General features: G+C 42.4%; 7 protein-coding genes across 7 annotated transcripts; 3 read left to right on the forward strand and 4 right to left on the reverse strand.

The window, feature by feature from the left end:
• Positions 1-51: 51 nt before the first annotated feature.
• On the reverse strand, positions 52-1,809 carry BYT42DRAFT_503695 (uncharacterized protein; the record flags this gene model as incomplete). Its single annotated transcript, XM_051564919.1, has 9 exons — positions 52-93; positions 296-347; positions 410-530; positions 599-754; positions 819-947; positions 1,038-1,103; positions 1,176-1,283; positions 1,348-1,550; positions 1,619-1,809. 9 exons carry the CDS (start codon positions 1,807-1,809, stop codon positions 52-54), a joined length of 1,068 nt encoding a protein of 355 aa, XP_051419335.1.
• An 858-nt stretch (positions 1,810-2,667) lies between these two features.
• On the reverse strand, positions 2,668-5,548 carry BYT42DRAFT_122121 (uncharacterized protein). The gene is made up of 11 exons (XM_051562147.1): positions 5,342-5,548; positions 5,161-5,270; positions 4,506-5,101; positions 4,366-4,441; positions 4,224-4,290; positions 4,092-4,147; positions 3,882-4,025; positions 3,649-3,821; positions 3,440-3,588; positions 2,997-3,381; positions 2,668-2,931 (listed from the first exon to the last, which is right to left on the reverse strand). Exons 1-11 carry the CDS (start codon positions 5,426-5,428, stop codon positions 2,792-2,794), a joined length of 1,983 nt encoding a protein of 660 aa, XP_051419336.1. The 5' UTR covers positions 5,429-5,548; the 3' UTR covers positions 2,668-2,791.
• A 444-nt stretch (positions 5,549-5,992) lies between these two features.
• On the reverse strand, positions 5,993-10,084 carry BYT42DRAFT_585730 (chitin synthase-domain-containing protein). The gene is made up of 4 exons (XM_051570010.1): positions 9,261-10,084; positions 8,610-9,194; positions 7,507-8,468; positions 5,993-7,419 (listed from the first exon to the last, which is right to left on the reverse strand). The coding sequence occupies exons 1-4, from the start codon at positions 9,794-9,796 to the stop codon at positions 6,152-6,154; spliced, it is 3,351 nt and encodes a 1,116-aa protein (XP_051419337.1). The 5' UTR covers positions 9,797-10,084; the 3' UTR covers positions 5,993-6,151.
• A 3,014-nt stretch (positions 10,085-13,098) lies between these two features.
• BYT42DRAFT_595625 (uncharacterized protein) lies at positions 13,099-14,450 on the forward strand (the record flags this gene model as incomplete). Its single annotated transcript, XM_051570871.1, has 5 exons — positions 13,099-13,263; positions 13,327-13,509; positions 13,580-13,898; positions 13,969-14,349; positions 14,428-14,450. The coding sequence occupies 5 exons, from the start codon at positions 13,099-13,101 to the stop codon at positions 14,448-14,450; spliced, it is 1,071 nt and encodes a 356-aa protein (XP_051419338.1).
• A 727-nt stretch (positions 14,451-15,177) lies between these two features.
• On the forward strand, positions 15,178-16,633 carry BYT42DRAFT_122209 (GTP-binding protein). Its single transcript, XM_051562148.1, has 5 exons — positions 15,178-15,480; positions 15,548-15,617; positions 15,730-15,799; positions 15,885-15,922; positions 16,004-16,633. The coding sequence occupies exons 1-5, from the start codon at positions 15,388-15,390 to the stop codon at positions 16,411-16,413; spliced, it is 681 nt and encodes a 226-aa protein (XP_051419339.1). The 5' UTR covers positions 15,178-15,387; the 3' UTR covers positions 16,414-16,633.
• On the reverse strand, positions 16,605-17,729 carry BYT42DRAFT_122496 (E2F-associated phosphoprotein-domain-containing protein). The gene is made up of 4 exons (XM_051562150.1): positions 17,415-17,729; positions 17,264-17,359; positions 17,110-17,206; positions 16,605-17,051 (listed from the first exon to the last, which is right to left on the reverse strand). Exons 1-4 carry the CDS (start codon positions 17,539-17,541, stop codon positions 16,796-16,798), a joined length of 576 nt encoding a protein of 191 aa, XP_051419340.1. The 5' UTR covers positions 17,542-17,729; the 3' UTR covers positions 16,605-16,795.
• Positions 17,631-18,468, forward strand: BYT42DRAFT_122223 (F subunit of V-type ATPase). Its single transcript, XM_051562149.1, has 5 exons — positions 17,631-17,843; positions 17,912-17,993; positions 18,071-18,153; positions 18,234-18,321; positions 18,404-18,468. The coding sequence occupies exons 1-5, from the start codon at positions 17,784-17,786 to the stop codon at positions 18,454-18,456; spliced, it is 366 nt and encodes a 121-aa protein (XP_051419341.1). The 5' UTR covers positions 17,631-17,783; the 3' UTR covers positions 18,457-18,468.
• The last annotated feature ends 121 nt before the right edge of the window (positions 18,469-18,589 follow it).

Below are 18,589 nucleotides of genomic sequence, written 5' to 3' on the forward strand. Positions count from 1 at the left end.
ATGCTTTCAGTCGTTCCTTATAATTTCTTAAATCATAGATAAATTAACACTTTATTTAACAGAAATGCGATCAGAATCTGTAGGACAATAGATCTGTGGAATAATAGGTAATGGTAAGAAGATGCTGCATTCTTTTTTCTGTAAGTGATATTGCTTATTTACCTGTTGTTCTGCTTCAAAATTGATCTCGGAAGGGATAAAGTCAGTAGGAACAAACAGATTATTCCAGACAGTCTAAGAAAAATTTACGCATTAAGGATATGTAAACGCATGATAGTTGATGAAGCTATTATACCTTTGCGACCCAGTTGTGACCTTTTTGGCTTGGATGGAAGCAATCCAGGTTACTAAAATTCAATTGATTAAGTTTAGCCATCAGTTATCCATGCCATTCCATGCTTGTTCGCACCTTAAAGCGTCGATGGGGAAGCTTCCAATGTTAATTGGCATAGGACGATAAACCACACCAAAAGTGGCCCCATCTACTGCCTTGTACTTTTCTGCGATAGCTCGTAGTTTTTCATTGTATCCTAATGGAATATATAGCAACTCGGTCATTGACATTGCGTATATATGGAAAATGAAAAAAAATTTATACCTGCTGATAATTCATCCATCTTTCTCAAATTCTCCTCCGAGTCCGAGCAAGAGCACATGGAACGATTGAGGATGGTGCTACTGTCATTGTGTCGAGGTCGACAATAAGCTTGACCTTCCGTAAGTGGAAACACGGCGGACACCTCAAATGTGCCAACTGTTTATAATGGGTTATTTAAAAGGATTCAAGTCATGAGTAGCAAGCTTTCTTTTGCACTTACGCAGATTGACGAGTACTTTTGGAATGTTTTGTTTGATGCGCTCAATAGCAGCTTCTACGTAGGCTCCGTATTTCTCTACAGTGACATCGTCCTTTGTACCGCTGTTGCAATATCCGCATTGATCGTTGCCTAAACACATCAACCGTTAATACGGCTATGTCTTTTTTTTTTTTTTTTTTTTTTTTTTTTTTTACCAAGATTGTTCTGTGCTATACTTACTCCCGATTTGGATGGTGATAAGTTTCCAGTCATTTCGGTAATTGATACCGAGGTACGTCTTCATGCCTTTAACGCCCGACCGGCAATCAATATCAGCAACGCTATTTTATCACTAGGGATCATCACAATAACACCTACGTGAAATGAGATAATCAAGCTCAGTTTGCAGGTTCTTGGCAACAGCTCCACTTTGTGCAGCATTGAGGTTATCGCGAAGCGGTCGATACACAGCCAGGCAGGTATCAGCTAGGTATTTTGTGCTTAGAGAAGCGAAACCAACCTCTTCGACTATCCATGATGGCTACTTTACCTCCACAATAAGAGACAATATGGCTGCCAACGGAGGCTCCCTTTACACTCTTCGAATAATGCTTCAGAAAATTTGGCACTGTCACAGCTCCTTTGTCACCGCCAACAGCATAGCTGTGGCCTCGGAATTCCGTCACAGAGCTAAAGTTCACAATTCCAGTACCGGCTTCATTAATTCCCATCATGGCGAATCCTGCCATAATACTATAACCAGTATCACGTTAGAAAACAAGTGCACTTGTCAACAAAAAAGTCCACACACGAAGACGAACCTGTCACCCAATCCACCAATGACTTTGATATCATCTGCACGGAGATCCGTAACACCTGTTACTGGTGTTTTGCGTGGACTCAGAGGCGCGCATTGATCGATACTGGACACGTTGAGTGCCGCATGGAGAGGTAATAAACAAGCAGCTATGACCAGCAATAGCAACTTTTCACGAGAACGACGGTGCACCATAGTAATTTAGAAAAGAACTACTAAACAGTAAATCTTGCTCTTATCAGTGTGGCAAAACCAATCTTTATATAACCGCAAATTTATCATGCTCAAAGCATCAATATCGATTTTAATTTTCAAATGTTATTGCCGTACCTGTGAAATGCATCAGCGCGAAATACTAAGCACGCCAAGTCTTACACCAATGCGCATGTGGTCGTATATTCTCTCAAAACACGTATAAACCTCCTCTTAATGGTTTCCTGCTATTGCACAATTTGTCACGAGCAATCCTTGTCAAATGGGAACTTTTTTGGCGAGCGAGAAAATAGCGTGATTGCAAAGTGGCGAACCCCTTGTTTCGCTCAAAGGGCCGGAAAAAAAAAGATGGTAACTTTACCGGTACCTGAATCTTGCTAATCTGTTTTTCCACTATATTCCGACCAGTCATGTTTGCTTTGCTGCTATTTGTACGGAAGGCTAACCAGATAGACAAACCATTTTCCATGAATGAAATTCTGTGAGTGATCAAGTTAGCTGTAGCGTATTTTTCTCAGCATATTGTTTGCATAAATATGAGAGTAATCATTCTTGTAGGTAGGCGGTATACTTTTACCGAACGGGTGATGAGGTTCTGTATTACAGAAAGGTATTCTTTTTATTCGATGCATTGCATTATTTTTCTTTTTTTTTCAAATGGTATGAACGCGGAAATGTTGTGGAGAACAGAAATAGGGTCAGATGATGTGGGGTGAATGTACAATGGATAACCTGTGTTAGCCTTCCTATCATACGATTAGAGTTTATGGGCTATTAACATCAGGCAGAAATGAGACAGGAAGTGGGTGGTTCTTTTGGTTACTTTGCGGATTTTTAAACGGAAATAATGATAAACGACGCCATCATGCTACGGATGGAACTCCACACATACAATAAATGACAGTGCCAAGGAAAAACATGGTCATAGCGTCTTTCCAAATTTGGCAATAGAAAGACTTACAGCTCAATCTTCCAACAACTGATAGCCACCATTGGCAGTAAGGAATAAAACATCCTTCTTCATCCAAAAGTCCAGACCAGCCATGGTTTCGTCCATGGGGACGCCTATTGCTTCGGCTATCTCTGCACCAGAAAGTACTTGATCTAATTAATCGGTTCAATCAATACATGCATAAACTGGGTTCACTCACACAAACATGTCACAGTACCTTTGCTGTGGAATAAGGAGATGATCAGAGCGGCTACTGGTGTAACAATAAATTCCTGCGTCCTTGATCGAAATTCCAATTCCAGTGTGACCGTGCCGTACGACGGTAACCATTCCAGCCTTCGTGATGCTTTGATATTTCGATACTCCGTCTCGTACAATGACATCAGATCACCAAGCTGCGGTATTAAGCGTACGTTCCCAGGATCCTTTTCTGGCCAATAATGCTTTGATAATGCAACAGCGTGAAAATCGTCCTGAAGCTTCGTGTTTCCGTGAATATATCGATCCAATCGTCTTCCTTCACCAATGTCCTTGATCATGACATCGCAGCTGTTCATAGTATGCTCTGGAAACCTTTGTTTCAATAATTCTAGTTTGATCATCTAATTGAAGAGAGAAATTAAAACATGTCATTTTCTTTATCTTGAGTTGGTGTCTCACCTCTTCATCCACGTTAAAATCGACGCTAGCTAGCAATGCTTCAGCCAGTTTCTCTTTATAGCCTTTGATAAATGATTGTATATCGCCGCATGCGCTGATCAGCATTACAACGAGATCAGTGGACTTTTGCTTCAGTCGATCTGCGACAGCTATAGACTTTTTTTTAGCTTTACGTTCGTTAAGCACAGTCATCCTATAAAAATACTTACTTGAACTTCGTTCTGGGATCACTTGATATTCGTCATTTAATCGTCGATCTTTATCCAATTCTTCTTCTTTAAATACATAAATATTTTCCTCCTCTTGAGCGAATAAGTCGTCTTCCTCGGTACTAGAACGGATCATATCGACAACAGCAGGTACCACATCCTTGCGACAGTCTCTACGGCTCTATGATTTAGCGTCTTGCCCATGTAACGACTAGTATTCAAACCCCCCTTACCTCATATAAGTCTGCACTTCTTCGACAACCGGGACCAGAACACCACAACTGGGGTCTGCTCCTTTCAGAAACCGTATGCAGGAAATATATTGCTGCAGGATATCGGTCGCTGAGGCACCTTGGTGCAATAACCTCTCTCTGAGCCTATAAACGGTCGCAAATACCAGTGAGTCTTTGAAAGCTGGACAGACGGCGGTGTTTTTGACTCACGCTTTCAACAAGGCATCTTTAACATTCTCCACGCGGTTTAATTTTCTTGTTGCGATCTACAGAAATCGGATAATCAAGATTTTCTGTCTCTATCTCTGTCTGCAGAATTTATAATGAGAAATGGATGTTTACCTGTAATTCTTCGAAAGCAGGCAGAGAGGTTGGGTACTCAATAAAGATATCAAACAGTTGTTGCACGCTTTTAATAGGAAATTAAATGGGATCGAATATTCAGCAATGCAACAGCAAATGATAGAAAAAAAAAATAACCTACCGAGTTTCGTAGAATAATTTATAAACCAAGTATTCGCATTTGATTTTGGCTCTCAATAATTTAAACCAGGATTCCTCTAGACTCCAAATATGTGATTAATTTATCTAACCATGAAGGATAGCTGATGATTATATATTTACCTTTGCCATCGATGAGGACATGAGATAGCCATGGAAGAATCACATCTCGAAACCATTGTAGCATAGGTCGTAACACGGGTTCGCTCCAGCAAGTATCCCAGGTTTGCAGTCGTGCTTGAACGATTTCTCGAACAAGCTGAAACCAATCCGGACCAAGTTGTATTTCGTTCGCCTCTTTACACGCCTTACTGAATGTATCCAAATGTGATTTCGATATGTCCAACTGTATCTCTGCTCCCCAGTCCGTTCGATCAATTGACAAGCTCTTGTCCTTCAGAATTGCATCACATTGTTTGCGGAGCAGTTCATCGGATATGGAAAAAGGATCCAACACGTCCGTTATTTGCTCTTCCAAGCCGATTTGCATGATTAGTTGGAGATCCCTCCCAGTGTAAGCAATAGAAGGGCTGTACAAAGTGGATAGGCCGTTAATTTCAGCTTGTTGTTCGAGAGCCAGACCTTCGATCTGCCGATATCCAAAAATATAATGTTCTTTGCGCGTATCTGCAAACAATGCTGGAAGATGCTGTTGTAATAGGCGACAAAACTCATATTGCAATCTTGCTTTCAACTTTCTCGCTGCCAACGGACTGCCGCTGAAAGTAGAATGGCGTCAGTATCTTTGGCTGTAGTACTAGAACAAAGGCGTACCTACTCTGGACATGGCATATCCAAGGCAAGGGTGATACAGCGATAGACAGCATGCAAATCGGATATTAGTTGAGGATATTGAGTCAATTGCAGTTCCTGATCATGTCGCTTTTTCTGAAAATAAAAAAGGTGAAAATGATTTAAAAAAAGTCACAAAAAACTGCGGCAGCAGAGACTACACATACTCTGTACTGTGAATCCCATTTGGCCATGATGGACGGTACAGTTTCCTCAACATAATCGAGTGCAATGGCTAGGAGTAAGCAGAGCATGAGTCAGTAGATGACAAATGTTGGGTACTGAAAAAAAGTCGTACCAATATACCAATCCGCAACGATAGATTGAGGAATCGTGGGATCGTGTAGATCTTTCAGGGGTGATTCGCGTACTGTTGAAAGTGTCCATTAGTCGAATGAAATCCAAAATGTAAGCTGAATGCGATAGATACATGAAAGCGATCTTGGCTTTTTCCTTCCGTATTCGAGAATAGCATCAAACGTCGGTAACTTGTAACAAGAGAGAGAGAAAGACGAGTTTGAGACCCAAGTGTTTAGTCAGTACGAACGCGCAGCTACATTACTTGTTTGGATTTGCTGTTGATCTAACATTGCAGGAAGTGAGCGCGTGATCGTAGTAGCCATGAGTAAGCAATGTCTTACACCATGTTCTGATCGCCAAGAATGGTAGTTATTAAACTTTTGGATAGCTTCGTCCGCTCGCTTCATGTGGAATACAGAGGAGAAAAATGGTAAAAATTGGTTCAGACCGGTAAATTTCAACTCTTGTTTCCTTGCTCGTCAATGCAATTCAACAACCGCATGAAAAAAACATCAGAGTTTGCGTCAAATCAAAAATAATACTTTTTTTTTCCTTTGTAAATCGCAAGAAACATGAAGTACTTATACATAGTGAGAAATGCTATTGATGGAATAGTATCGCTCTACTGTCTTTTTTTTTTTGCCAACAGAGCGAACAAGAAGGGGATTACTATCAAATTAATTGTTCTTGGTTGATGATGCAGGCAATGGAAAGCCTACGTTCAGGTCGACCGTGTCGTGCCGATTCAAAAATTCTAAACTTCTGCGCCAATCGCTCAAGGCACCTGGTGTGTCGTGATTGGGATCTTGGCTGTGTCCATGACCGGGATCACTGAATTCCTTGGAGGCTGCGGTTGAAAGTACAGTATCTGAACTGAATGCATCCATCCGCTGCTGTAATCGAGATGTGATGGAAGTCGAACTCGGTGACGAGTTCGTATGTGAACTCGATAATTCGCTGTTTTGGCGTCGAGCTGCCAACATGCGCGAAGCAATAGGGGTAGCAATCGAAGCTGGCCTGTCCAGATCCTGCGATAAATCGGTGACAGAGGGATACTGTCGATAAGATAAAGGACGAAATGGAAGGGAAGAATTAAGGTCCATGTTCTTCTGTTGCACCATGCGAAGTTTGCGATCCCGCTCGTATTCGCTCCATTTTTTCATGACGATTTTGGAACTGTCGAATTCTCCTTCTCTATCTCCATGATGACTTTTATCAGCGCCTTGCACTTTACGCGTTTCACCCCACGTAAAGTCGTCAAAATGCCAGTATGCATAGGTCGGCAATACGAAATTCCATATAGGCAAACTGAACAGATAGATCAACATCCACCCGATGTAGACGAGTTTGCGACTTGTCATAACAATCAGCACAGCCGGTAGTCCCAGGATCAGCGCCAGTAAGATGAGAGATAAAACGGCCGGCTGACCCATGAGAGCAAGGATAATCAGGTACAGGGTAAACGAGATAGCTGCAGGCAGCGCCAAGGTACCCACAAGTTCCATGAACACTACAAATTGCATGGAGAAGCAGAAAGTGCCACACAAGTCGTGAACAAATAAAAGTTCCATGAGATTGTGGATAGTGGAATTGATCCATCGACGACGTTGCGACAGCAGTACGGAAAACGAGTCAGGCACCACCGTTTTGCATACAGCCTGAGGAACAAAGATCATTTTGCGACGCGGAAATGTCTTGAGCATCAGCGTAGACAGGTATCGGTCTTCACCCAGCAGTAAAAGATTTTTCTTGTGGAGGGTGTCGACGACATTTTCGGAATACCGTTCAATAATATCGGGATTGGCGAGAATAGGTACCCAATGGCCATTGTTCCCTTTTGGTGCTTTGATTCGATACATGCAGAAACATCCCGGTAAGCAGGTGACATTACCAAAAATGGACTCGAATGCCTTGCTCTGATGATGTGATATATAGTATTCGAACACTAAAAATAAAAATATAAAAGAGCAATCATGTAAGAGATGCATCTCACGGGTTTCAAACCTCGGATCTTCCTGCTTTTGTTTTTTACCTTGGATCATGGACACCCAGCTGTCAGTTTTATTGCCAATCTTGGTTTCACCACACAAACCGGATATTTCGGGATCATTGACCATGCAACTGACCAAGCGACTGAGGGCATCTGGATACACTTTGGTATCGGCATCTACCATGAGGACGATCTCATATTTATCCGGGCTATTTCCGGTGATCCGCCAGATATTGGTAAAGAGCTCGTAGTCAAGCATGGTCATGCGCTCGTCAAACATGACTTTTTGCAAAAACGACATGAGAATGACTTGAGAATCGCGTTTGCCGCGATTACCGGGCTTGCTTTCTTTGGCTTCTTCCGGTGCGCCAGTCTTGCTAATGATAATCATTGGCACCCGCTGTTGCTGGGAAGGATCCACCGTGGCGTCGTCGTATCGATAGAAACCGGAGTATATTTTAGCCATATTATGTCGGTGAGCGCCGTCAGCAATGGCTACATACGAGTAGGGCTGCACTTGCTCAGGTGGAATAAGGAAATCATGCATCATGGATAAACAAATGTCCGGTGTCGACATTGAGTTTCCATGGCCAGTGATAATACCGTCAGCGATCACCATGATTAATTTATGTGAATTTGGGTAGTCTGTGGTGGCGATGGAATCCAGTGTCGTTCGCAAACCGTCGATGCCTTCCGAGTAACAAGTCACCAAGCAAATGGTATGAACAAGAGAGAACCCAAACGGCATGTAATCCGATTTGGGCGGTGGTATAGCATGGGCGGACACAGGATAAGGACAAGAATGCTGAAGAGAACCATGGCTTACACCCGAAGTTGAAGTCATGGATGAACGTCCAGAGTCAGGACTGGTTCCACTTTGACGTCTGGAAGAATAACTGCGTCCATTGTCTGAACCTAGAGGACGAAGTGAACTTGGTTCAGCCAGCGGCGTCATCCCGGAGGCTAATGCAACGGAAGAGTTGTAGGATGACAAAACACGTACTCTAAAAAAAAATTGTGATTGAAGAAAGTTAAGCGCTTAAAAAGATAACTGTCGATCGAACGGAAATCAATGATAAAAAAAAAAAAAAAAAAAAAAAAAAAGGTCCAAGAAAACCATGTGGAAAACCATAATGAAAACTTACTCGGGCGATTGCTTCCAAATGACATTGCTTGGGCGTTCAAGAGCATTAAAATGCATGGAGCCTGCTTCGGGTAAGGTGAAGCGAGAGGTTTTTGGCATAAGAGAGCGTCTATGTCGAACGGGATACGGTAGCACTTTCTCGTGAGGTTGGATCGCTTCAGCGGGCCGATGGATGCCGGATGTCCAGTTTTCAATTTCCAGTTCTCGTTTCATGCGTTCTTTGTAGGATCGACCTTCTTTAAAATTACCCAGTTTCCAGGAGAGACACCAGCCAAACAGCACGGCCAAGCCAAATTTGACGAGAATGACACCAAGAATAACGAGCAGCGAAGTATACAGTACGACATCCGAGGCAATGCATCCCACACTCTTGGTGTCAATTTCGCCCACTTTGATGATCTCTGTCAAGCATTTCGCTTCTTGCTTCCATGTAGAGCCATCGATGCGACGTGATGCCACTATATGTGTAATGTCCTGCCCTCCGTAGACTGCGGGGTTGTTCAATATACTGGCGAAGAGACCGTTGGGAGGGAGCCTGATCAACTGTTGTGGCAGTGCGTGAAGTAAGTTTAGATTTAGCACGTTACTATTTTAATCGAGTCTTTTAGTCAACAAATGGGTTTCATGGGATATAAAGTTGACCGTGGCTTACCTGTTATAGACGGCCAAGTAACTACTACTGTTGACATGCTTCCAGTCATAATATACTCGTCCGGCTTTGTCAAAACCGCCATTCGGTTTTGGAACGCCGTATGTCTTCATGGCTTGGAAAGAGGATCGAGCCAAAGATGAGGTATGACACCCTGTCGCATTTCCGTAAGTGGATGGATCAGGTACGTCGAGTGTATGGGTGTTGAAAAGTCTGCATGGAAAGTAGGTGGGTAGTGAACTGTCTTGGCCGACGGGTAAATTGGAGGCAGAGGTGATAACTGAGGCACAAGCTTTATTGATGGTCTGAAACAAGAAGGAGGCATCTTTTCCACCTGCATCGATAGGCGGATAAGTCGGATTGGTGTTATCTTCGGTTAACCCTGGAATAGGCGGATGGTCGTTCCATGATGCCAGTAGATAAGCCCATCCGTTAATGACTACGTAACCGTTGTTGAGATCGTCTATTCGATAGCTGAGAGCAGGACGTGGGCACACCGCTTGAGTAAAACCGAATGTTAGGAACCCCACAAAAGCCATGATCCACAGGATGATAGTGACCAATCCGATCTTTTCACGAAACGCCAATTGAGCTGCTTTATCCTTTTTTCCTATATGAAATAAGGCCAAAACAACAATATTAGTTATGGGATCACCGTTGGCCCACCCAATAAAAATTGTTATCTATCTGATCCTTTTTTCTTGCATAGTGTCTTGGCGTGTGAAGAGTATGACATGTGAGCGTAAAATGATGTGCTTATCCAGTCAACATATGCAGGGAAAAAAGTAGAGAAAGAGAAAAAAACAACAAGCAAATGCCAAAACGTTTACCAATAAGTCTCAAAATAGGTGGAGGGCAACAGCAGGTGACAAGGTAGCAAAACATTTTCCAGAGACCCGGTCTTTGATTGGCTATAGGTGCCCTGCGATCTGGTGTTTGATTTGCAATATCGATCGAATATTTTTCGTCGTCTCTTGCCAGAATGCCTCTCCTTAATAATGAACGTCGTGCCGGGGCCGATCGATCCCAAGCCGGTCGATAGGAGCCATGGTCGGTGTTGTGTTGTGCTTCCGTGAATTGGGTCGAATTGGCCAACCCATCGCCTGCAGCGGCCACTCGTCTTCTAGTATGATATTGCGGGTGATGTGGATCAAGAGGTTGTCGTTCCGGTCGCACCAAGGATGTTTGTCTTTTTGGACGCCCACTTAGGGAAAATTGTCGATTAATACGGGTATTAGTTTCCTGTAAGGTGGTTTCGGAAGGCATATGAATAAAAATAAGAAGGGAAAAAAAAAAGGACGCCAAAGCAATAAAGTAAAGATGTAAAAGAGAGAAAGGGTGATAAAAAAGCGAAAAGCAAGATTTCTGAAAAATAGGTGGAGTTTGCTGTGATCCTGCGTCTAACCATTTAATCATTGATTTATTGATGATATACTTTTTCTCTTTTGTTTTGGCTTCTATTACCTTTTTTAGAGGCGATCGAAATTAAAGGTTTTTTTGGACGCAAGTTGACAAAAAGAGGGCTCGATGACAGAGAGAGGCTCGACGCGAAAAGAGAAGCAAAAATCTCAAATTTTAAATAAAAGCATACAGTTTCGGTTTTTAGGAGAGAAAAAAGAAAATCCACTTTATGGGGAAAAACGATCTTCTTTTCTGGTGGCTAGGAGAGGAAGGGGTAAAGTTACCGAATAATATGGTATACGCCAAAATAAAAACAAGCGCGCCACAGCGGCATCGCAGGATATCTTTACAATGCAACGCATCTATACCATGAATCGCCAAAAAAAAAAAAAGTCAGCTCACGTGTGGCTATTACATTTATATGTGCGCTTATGCGGCTAGGTCTCCATCTTGTATACAAAGCGTGGTTTTTTATGTGTTCCTTCTTCTCTTGCTGCCGCTGCTTTGTTTGCTTGTGTGTTTCCAGTTATTGCTAAATCAACTGTACAATCAGATGTGATACATACTCTTTACTTTACATAACAGCAGAAACTCAAGCTCAATGTTCTTTATTCAAGCCTTTCTGCAAAGTATCAAGTACTATAAAGTGGATACCGTTGACAGACGAATATGCAGTCTGCCCACTGGGAGAATAAGCATGTAGAAAAGAAGAATTGCATGCAAAGCCGGGGGATCGATGGGTGATATATTTGCAGAACCTCGCTTCAGCGTACAGGTCATGTCTAATGAACAATGAGGAGACGAGACATGAAGAAAAAAATTTCAGAACTTGCGTGATTATGCTGGCCAATAGATCGAGAAGCAAAGGAGATCCACTAGCGTAGTTCGTTTGTGCAGTGGGCTGCACCTCAGCTGACGGAGTTAGGGGCTCATCAAATACTATTGAGACGCGGTTTCGCACAGAGGGGACGCGGACGATCGGGTTCAGTTGTTGTTGTTTGATGCGACCGCGTTTCACTGACATTGGTCCTTCAACTAATGATACGATATTAACTGTGCGACTGGGGATTGAAAATCCAACGACGGGTAATGTGGTGGCTATGGCCAAAAAGTCGGAGATTCTTCCTCTAGTCGTATGGATCGGCTTGCAGCGTCCTTGTATTTTTCAGCATAAATGGAAAATGCCATCTATCAACAATGATCTACTATGACAACATACACAAACCATGGATTTGTTTGTCGCTTATACAGTCAGAATATTTTGGTGTTTTGAACTTTATGGCAACGTATAAAAGACAGATAGGATGGAGTTATCTGCATGACGCCCATGAAACTTGCTCGTCACAGCGCTTTTGCGTTTCAACTAATTTTCTATAGCAAACAATTTGGTGTACAGTGAAATAAAGGCGTAAGTTGTTTTGATTCCCTACTTTCCAGCATTCATGATAGACACCTATGTCGAGCTTATGATCGACAATGGCCTCTGAATCTTGGTAATTTGCTAAACCAATAAAAACGTCACATCAGGGGCTTAAAGCGTCGAAAAATTAAAGAACTCTGATGACGAATGTTTGGTTCAAGAAATAAGACGGACAATGCTCTTTGCAAGATCAGGTAACATTAATGCATAAAGTCCAGAGATGGAGCTTTTATATCCATTCAACTGCATGTCAAATGCTCCTGTGTTGTTATACTGATTATTTGTATTGCACGTATTACCGGTATAAGGAATACCCGGGGAACAAGAACAGTAATGTTTCTTTGGCAGCAAAGGGAAAATTGGGCTATCCATTCTGCATTGACAGGTTTCAGAAGAAGAAGAAAAGGCATGTTTATGTATGAGTTTTAAGTTAATTAAAGACGTTGTTGCGACCACAAATGGATCCCTTCAAAAATCATGTGCAACGGTCGGACAATGCGAAATGTTCGCAACCGGATCGTCGGAGAACGAATAACGACCGGAGTGCCATCATTCAGCTTCTGCCAGTTCTATCCACGCATTCTTGGCTTTTTTTTTTCTACATATAAACTTGACTAAATTTATCATGAGTTGGAAGGTTAGTGAGAAGCACAATGATACAACTACTTTAACTAAGCTAAACTGGTGAGCGTAGGGTTTGCAAAAAGCGGTGAGCCGCCTGCCTCATCAGATGCTCGCCAAGAAATCCGAAGGTACAGCACAACTGAAAAGCGTGGCGTGCTTTATGTCTTGAACTCACACGGGCATGCATATAGCTACCAATGACCAAGAGTATATGGCACTAGAAAAGAAATTCAACGATTCTATCAAAGTGGTGGAACGTCTCAGGACTGATGCTCAGGCATTCCGTGACGCCGTGGCAGGTACGTACTCGAAAAATAGCACGCATAAATATACGAACAACTTGATACTTATCTATGAATTCATACGAACAAAGCTTTATTGACGCACCAATCACAAATGGCGGCTTATTTGGCGGTACTCTATAATGCACAGCTCGGGAATGAAGCATCGGAAGATACTATTCAGCGAAGGGTTCAGCAAACACCTGCTGTGTCTTTACAAGCAGTGAATGATGCCGAAGCAGCCATGGCCTATTGCCGCGACGAAATATTACCAGAATTGGTATGGGTTGGACTTGATTGATGTCGGCGATAGACAACTTATTTATTATGATATCACCTACAGGATACAGTGGATCAATATGTTATTCGACCTACCATGGAACTGTTAGAGCTGATAAAGCTGATTCAAAAAACAATGGTGAAGCGAAATCATAAATTGATCGATTACGATCGTTATCGAACAAGCTTGGCAAAACTCAAGGCAAAGGATGAGCGCAACTTTAACGAAGAAAAGCAGATATTCAAGGTGAATCCATTTGAATAGTGAATGTGTCATCGGGTGTTTACTCAAACATCAGCGGATCTCATTTCTGTAGGTGGAATCCCAACTAGAGACAGCGACACAAGACTACCAATATCTGAACAATATGTTGAAACAACAATTACCGCAATTCTTCCAATACCGGTTGCAATTTATCGAGCCAGTATTTCAGCAACTGTACTATCTGCAGAGCAAGATTTATGGCATGATCTACGCCCGATGCTATGAACTATTGAATGCCAACCAAGAGTATTTCGTTTCCTCCTCCATGACAATTCAAGAAGGCTACAATTGGCGAAAATCGCAACGCGATGTACAGAATGAATTTGAGAACCTGGATCTTCTCAAATCTGGTGGTAAAACCTGGTTGACCGGTAAGTCTCTGCAACTTTGGATGGCAGTTACCATGATCTCATTCATTTTGGTTTGTCTGTGCTGCTCAAGCTTCCGGCGGCGCCAACAGCTCAAAATTAACTCTAAAGGAGCGTATGGCTTTACGAGAAAAAGAGAAACAAGGCGAAACAATGTCCTATGGTGCACAGGCTGCTGGATCGGCGGATCGATACAACGATGAGCCACCTGCTTCTGCGGCTCCACCAGCGTATACACCGGCGTCAGGTGAAATAACATTGGATTCGACACCGATGAGTTACGGCAAGAAACCTAGTGATGGCAAATACGTAGTTGCACTGTATGATTTTGACGCTCAAGCGGACGGCGATTTGAGCTTCCGCAAGGATGACCGCATTGAGCTGTTGCAAAGAACTGCAGACGTGAACGATTGGTGGACTGGACGCTTGAATGGCGCCGTCGGAGTGTTTCCTGGTAAGATGAATGGTTCAGGCACCTTGGGGACATGACCTTCACAAGGTTGATCCATGTTACTTATTTGCAACTTCTTAGGCAACTATGTAAGAGAATTATAACGGGCTTGCTCTCGCTCGGATGCTCCTGGTGACCATGGATGGCTTCTCCTCTGGGACCAAAAATTGTTTTGTTCAAGCACACTAAAAAGCAGGATCTATGGTTGTATTGCGCTATCATCACACCTCTTTTTATACCTGGAATCAATAAGCAAATAAAACCATGGTGGTACTATCCATGCTTCATACGACAATATCTGTTTCTCTAGCTATTCAAGGAAAAATACAAACCTCAACGATCTTAACAAAAACTTGGATCAGAATATTTTACTTGCAACACGATGTCAACGAAACCGTTTTGCTCAGGGTTACAGTGCGCGAAAAAGTTATACTGAACAAGGGTTGGCCTATTTTCAGTATGACGGTCGATCCACAAAAGGAGGAAACACCAGAGATCCCAATGAACAGGATAGTAGAGCCGTTCTACAGATTGTTATTTAAACGGTTTCCAGGGAATGACTATAACTTAATTATGATACCCAAGTCATTGGATCAGAATGTTGAATTATTGTACTTGTAAACAGTATTTTGGTATCGGGCACTGCTGCAACTTGATGTAAGGATGCATTACATCAGAAAATTCAAAGATATACTTTGCTCGAGAATATATACTTGTTGAATGCGGTGCCGTATCATATATCACTTAGTACCGCCCTGTGAATGCTGTATGTGAATAATAAAAGACATGGGAAAATGGGAATAAGAATAGCCAAAATCATGGGGTGGAAGAGCAGAATCTGGATGATATGCCACAAGCGGAAGATCCACGGATTTTTTTGAGCTAGTCCGAGTTTTTTTTTTGCGTTTTGTTTGTCCGCTTCGTGTTCCGCCCTTCATCCTCTGGTTACTCTTTTTTCCCTTTTATTCTTTCTTTTCTTCTAATCCCGAACAAGTTCCGTTCACAAAAAAGTGATTGCTTCGCTTTAGGAGACTTTGCAACATGTTCACCGACGATGAGTACGACTACCTGTTCAAAATAGTTCTTATTGGTGATTCCGGTGTGGGCAAATCGAACTTGCTCTCGCGATTCACGGTAGGATTGTAGTGGAACCCACAGTTGGCTCTTACTCCAGCTCATTTTTCTATATGCTTGATGGTAGACCAATGAGTTCAATCTGGAATCCAAGAGTACCATTGGTGTTGAGTTTGCTACAAAGAACATTGAAATCGGTAAGCAAACGCTGAAGACAAAGAACGGCCCTGCGCCCCCGAACCTCAGCCCTCCCCACCGTGTGGATAGACTCATGTGATCCTCCCTTCTATTTTGTTACTGTTGCGATAGATAATCACACCATCAAGGCACAAATCTGGGATACAAGTGGACAGGAACGATATCGTGCGATTACAGGCGCGTACGTTGAAGCTTAAACAGAATGTGTTACAACAAGATGTACAAGAAATCATTAACGGCTTGTATTTTATCGATTTGCCCAATAGATACTACCGAGGCGCCGTTGGTGCACTTTTAGTGTACGGTAAGCGTTACTGAGTTCATATTCACCAATGGTATTGCACCGTTCGACTAACATGAAACCAAAAAAAAAAAAAAAAAATAGACATCACACGTCAGCAGTCCTTCCAAAATGCGACACACTGGTTAAAAGAATTGCGCGACCATGCTGATCCTAATATTGTGATTATGTTGGTGGGCAATAAGCTTGATCTGAGTGAGACCAGTCGAGCTGTGACGAGTGACGAAGGAGGTGCTTTGGCAGAGCAGGAAGGATTCTTGTTTATGGAGACCTCTGCGTTGGACGCTACGAACGTAGAAAAGGCGTTTGCTACTGTGTTCGATACAATCTACAGCCACTTGCCAAAGAAAAAGGAAGCGGAAGCAGAAAGTGGAGCTCAACCTGCACTTACCAACGGAGAACGTATCCTTTTGCGTCCTCCGAGCATACGAGGACGCAGTATGGACGAACAGAGAGGAGAAGCGAGGAAGTCAGAAGGCGGCGGATGTTGCTAAAGCCCGAGAAGTAGCGCAGGATTTGCTTATTGTATTTATCCAATTTTTGAAATGAAAATCATTGTATTCGATCGACATTTTTACTTGTTCTTCAACTGGCTGACGAGAGCTTATATGCTTACTATCATAGATGCGTTTTGGACAGGCTTAGTATACATATAAACATTCGTAGGAATCACATATGGAAAGTAAACACCACAGCAATGAGAAAACTGGGTTACACCAATGATTTGGTTGGTTTATATGAAATAAAAAGGCGGCCAAAAGTTACGTATTGTTAAAAAGTCGCGTGATGGAATCAAAAAAAAAAGAGTCTTATGTAATATTCTAGGAAAAATAAGGATGTTGAATGTATACAATGCTGTGAAAGTTTAAAGTTAGCTTATGTTGGAATGACGTTGAAAAAGTGAAAGACTTCGTCTTGATCCATCATGGCCACATGGGTATCGCAAGTGTCACAATGAACGCTGTAATAAAATTCGGTGTCGTCGTCTGCGGTGTCATCTTCCTGGCTTCGTACCATGGTCGATTCTCCTTTCTGTCCTTTCGATGGTTTTCCAAACCGGTATCGTTCGGTTTTTTTCACTTTACAGTTGGTGACGAACATGGCTCTGTACTGATTCTGATACTTGTCATGTCTGAGAGAAAAGGGTCAAAACTAAGCCTTTCTTAAGCTGCTTTTACGCGGTCACTTACCGTTGGCAATTAAAACATAGAGGTGAGAAGCACAGAGGACACGTCAGAATAGCATCGGTTTTCGCTGTATCTTCACTTTGTTTCTCAAGAGGTGCCGCTTCTACAGTGACATGAGCAAGAAAGCACTACAACCAGATCTAAAAATTTTACTTACTCAAAATTTGCTTCGCTACCCAATCCTCGTCCTGCTCATCAAGATCAGGATCATAAAGCAGTTCTTCATTACTCAACACACGGCGATCGGCTTTCTCTAATGGAATGCTTGAATAAAAAACCCAGAATAGACGTGGATCGACTGGACTTACTTTGAGCACCTTTGGTTCGAGGAGCGTCGGTCTCCATACTGTCGTCTATTTCATCTTCTTCTGCAGAGGAATCAAAGTACAAATTGTCATAGTACTGTGTACTACTGCTTGTATCATCGTTCTGCATAACGGACGCCAAACGATCGCAGATAATAAAGAACGTCAACCAAACGAAGGCGCCGGTGTTGAAACTAAAAACCTATAAATGACCGTTTGGTGTGACGTCGAAGTCATCCATCCGCATCTTGAAACGCCGCTTTGAACTCTCGAAACTCTCTTTCAGGACTCCTGCTTTTTCTTTTCTACCACCGTTTTTGCCCTCTTCTTTCTTTCATATTTGTACTCTTCGTTTTCCTTTTGAAGCTGAACATGTCAGGCGGAACATCGGTACAAAAAGATCGTCAGTTCCTTGCTGTGATTGGTGACGAAGTTTGTATCAACGTGTTTCGACTTTTGCCCGTTTGCCATTTTAACATCTTTTTCTGTTGCGCGCACAGGACTCTGTTACGGGACTTTTGCTCGCCGGCATTGGACATACAAATCAACAGCAAAAACGAAACTTCTTGGTCGTGGATGCCAGTAAAGTGACGTTTGCAAGAAAAGAACCAGGAACTTGACTCGTAACCCTTTTTTGACGCTTAACACTGGAAACATAGAAACGCCTTTGGCCTCCATCGAGGAAACATTTACAGAATTCGTACGTCGAAAGGATATTGCAATTATTTTGATTAACCAACATGTAAGGGAACGAGTTGCAGGCTTGAAGTTTTGAAAGTTTTGGAACTTGGCAAGTTGACCGAGAGAATTTGGGTTTTTTAGATTGCCGAAGAAATACGAGAACTGATTGATAGTCATCATGCTGCATTCCCCACCGTTCTCGAGATACCCTCCAAAGATCATCCTTATGGTAATATATCCAACATATGGTCGGCTGAGCTTGCACAATCTCACCACGATTTTCCGGATTTTTTCTTCTTCCACATCAATAGATCCCGAAAAAGATAGCGTATTGAAGCGTGTCAGAAGATTATTTGGCGAGTAAAATCGAAGAAATGGAGAGAAACAATCACAAATGCACTATATCCTTTCGTCCTTTTTCTTCTTCTTGATGATTGTATTCTATTGGATGGAATGGGTCTATGCTATATTGAATATGATAAATTTTGACAATGTCC

This window comes from Radiomyces spectabilis (genome assembly GCF_025331425.1).
Source record: "Radiomyces spectabilis strain NRRL 2753 chromosome Unknown BYT42scaffold_14, whole genome shotgun sequence".
NCBI lineage: Eukaryota > Fungi > Mucoromycota > Mucoromycetes > Mucorales > Radiomycetaceae > Radiomyces > Radiomyces spectabilis.

Coding starts and splice junctions, on each gene's coding strand:
- BYT42DRAFT_122121 (XM_051562147.1), bottom strand. CDS start 5,428: ATGCTCTGCTTACTCCTAGCCATTGCACTCGATTATGTTGAGGAAACT. Junction 5,271..5,341: donor AATGGGATTCACAGTACAGA/GTATGTGTAGTC, acceptor TTTTATTTTCAG/AAAAAGCGACATGATCAGGA. Junction 4,148..4,223: donor CTGCTTTCGAAGAATTACAG/GTAAACATCCAT, acceptor CGATTTCTGTAG/ATCGCAACAAGAAAATTAAA.
- BYT42DRAFT_585730 (XM_051570010.1), bottom strand. CDS start 9,796: ATGGCTTTTGTGGGGTTCCTAACATTCGGTTTTACTCAAGCGGTGTGC. Junction 9,195..9,260: donor TACTTGGCCGTCTATAACAG/GTAAGCCACGGT, acceptor CGATTAAAATAG/TAACGTGCTAAATCTAAACT. Junction 7,420..7,506: donor CTGGGTGTCCATGATCCAAG/GTAAAAAACAAA, acceptor TTTTATTTTTAG/TGTTCGAATACTATATATCA.
- BYT42DRAFT_122209 (XM_051562148.1), top strand. CDS start 15,388: ATGTTCACCGACGATGAGTACGACTACCTGTTCAAAATAGTTCTTATT. Junction 15,618..15,729: donor TACAAAGAACATTGAAATCG/GTAAGCAAACGC, acceptor CTGTTGCGATAG/ATAATCACACCATCAAGGCA. Junction 15,923..16,003: donor TGGTGCACTTTTAGTGTACG/GTAAGCGTTACT, acceptor AAAAAAAAATAG/ACATCACACGTCAGCAGTCC.
- BYT42DRAFT_122496 (XM_051562150.1), bottom strand. CDS start 17,541: ATGCAGAACGATGATACAAGCAGTAGTACACAGTACTATGACAATTTG. Junction 17,207..17,263: donor GGTAGCGAAGCAAATTTTGA/GTAAGTAAAATT, acceptor TCACTGTAGAAG/CGGCACCTCTTGAGAAACAA. Junction 17,052..17,109: donor CTATGTTTTAATTGCCAACG/GTAAGTGACCGC, acceptor CTTTTCTCTCAG/ACATGACAAGTATCAGAATC.
- BYT42DRAFT_122223 (XM_051562149.1), top strand. CDS start 17,784: ATGTCAGGCGGAACATCGGTACAAAAAGATCGTCAGTTCCTTGCTGTG. Junction 17,994..18,070: donor CTTCTTGGTCGTGGATGCCA/GTAAAGTGACGT, acceptor CTGGAAACATAG/AAACGCCTTTGGCCTCCATC. Junction 18,154..18,233: donor TTATTTTGATTAACCAACAT/GTAAGGGAACGA, acceptor TGGGTTTTTTAG/ATTGCCGAAGAAATACGAGA.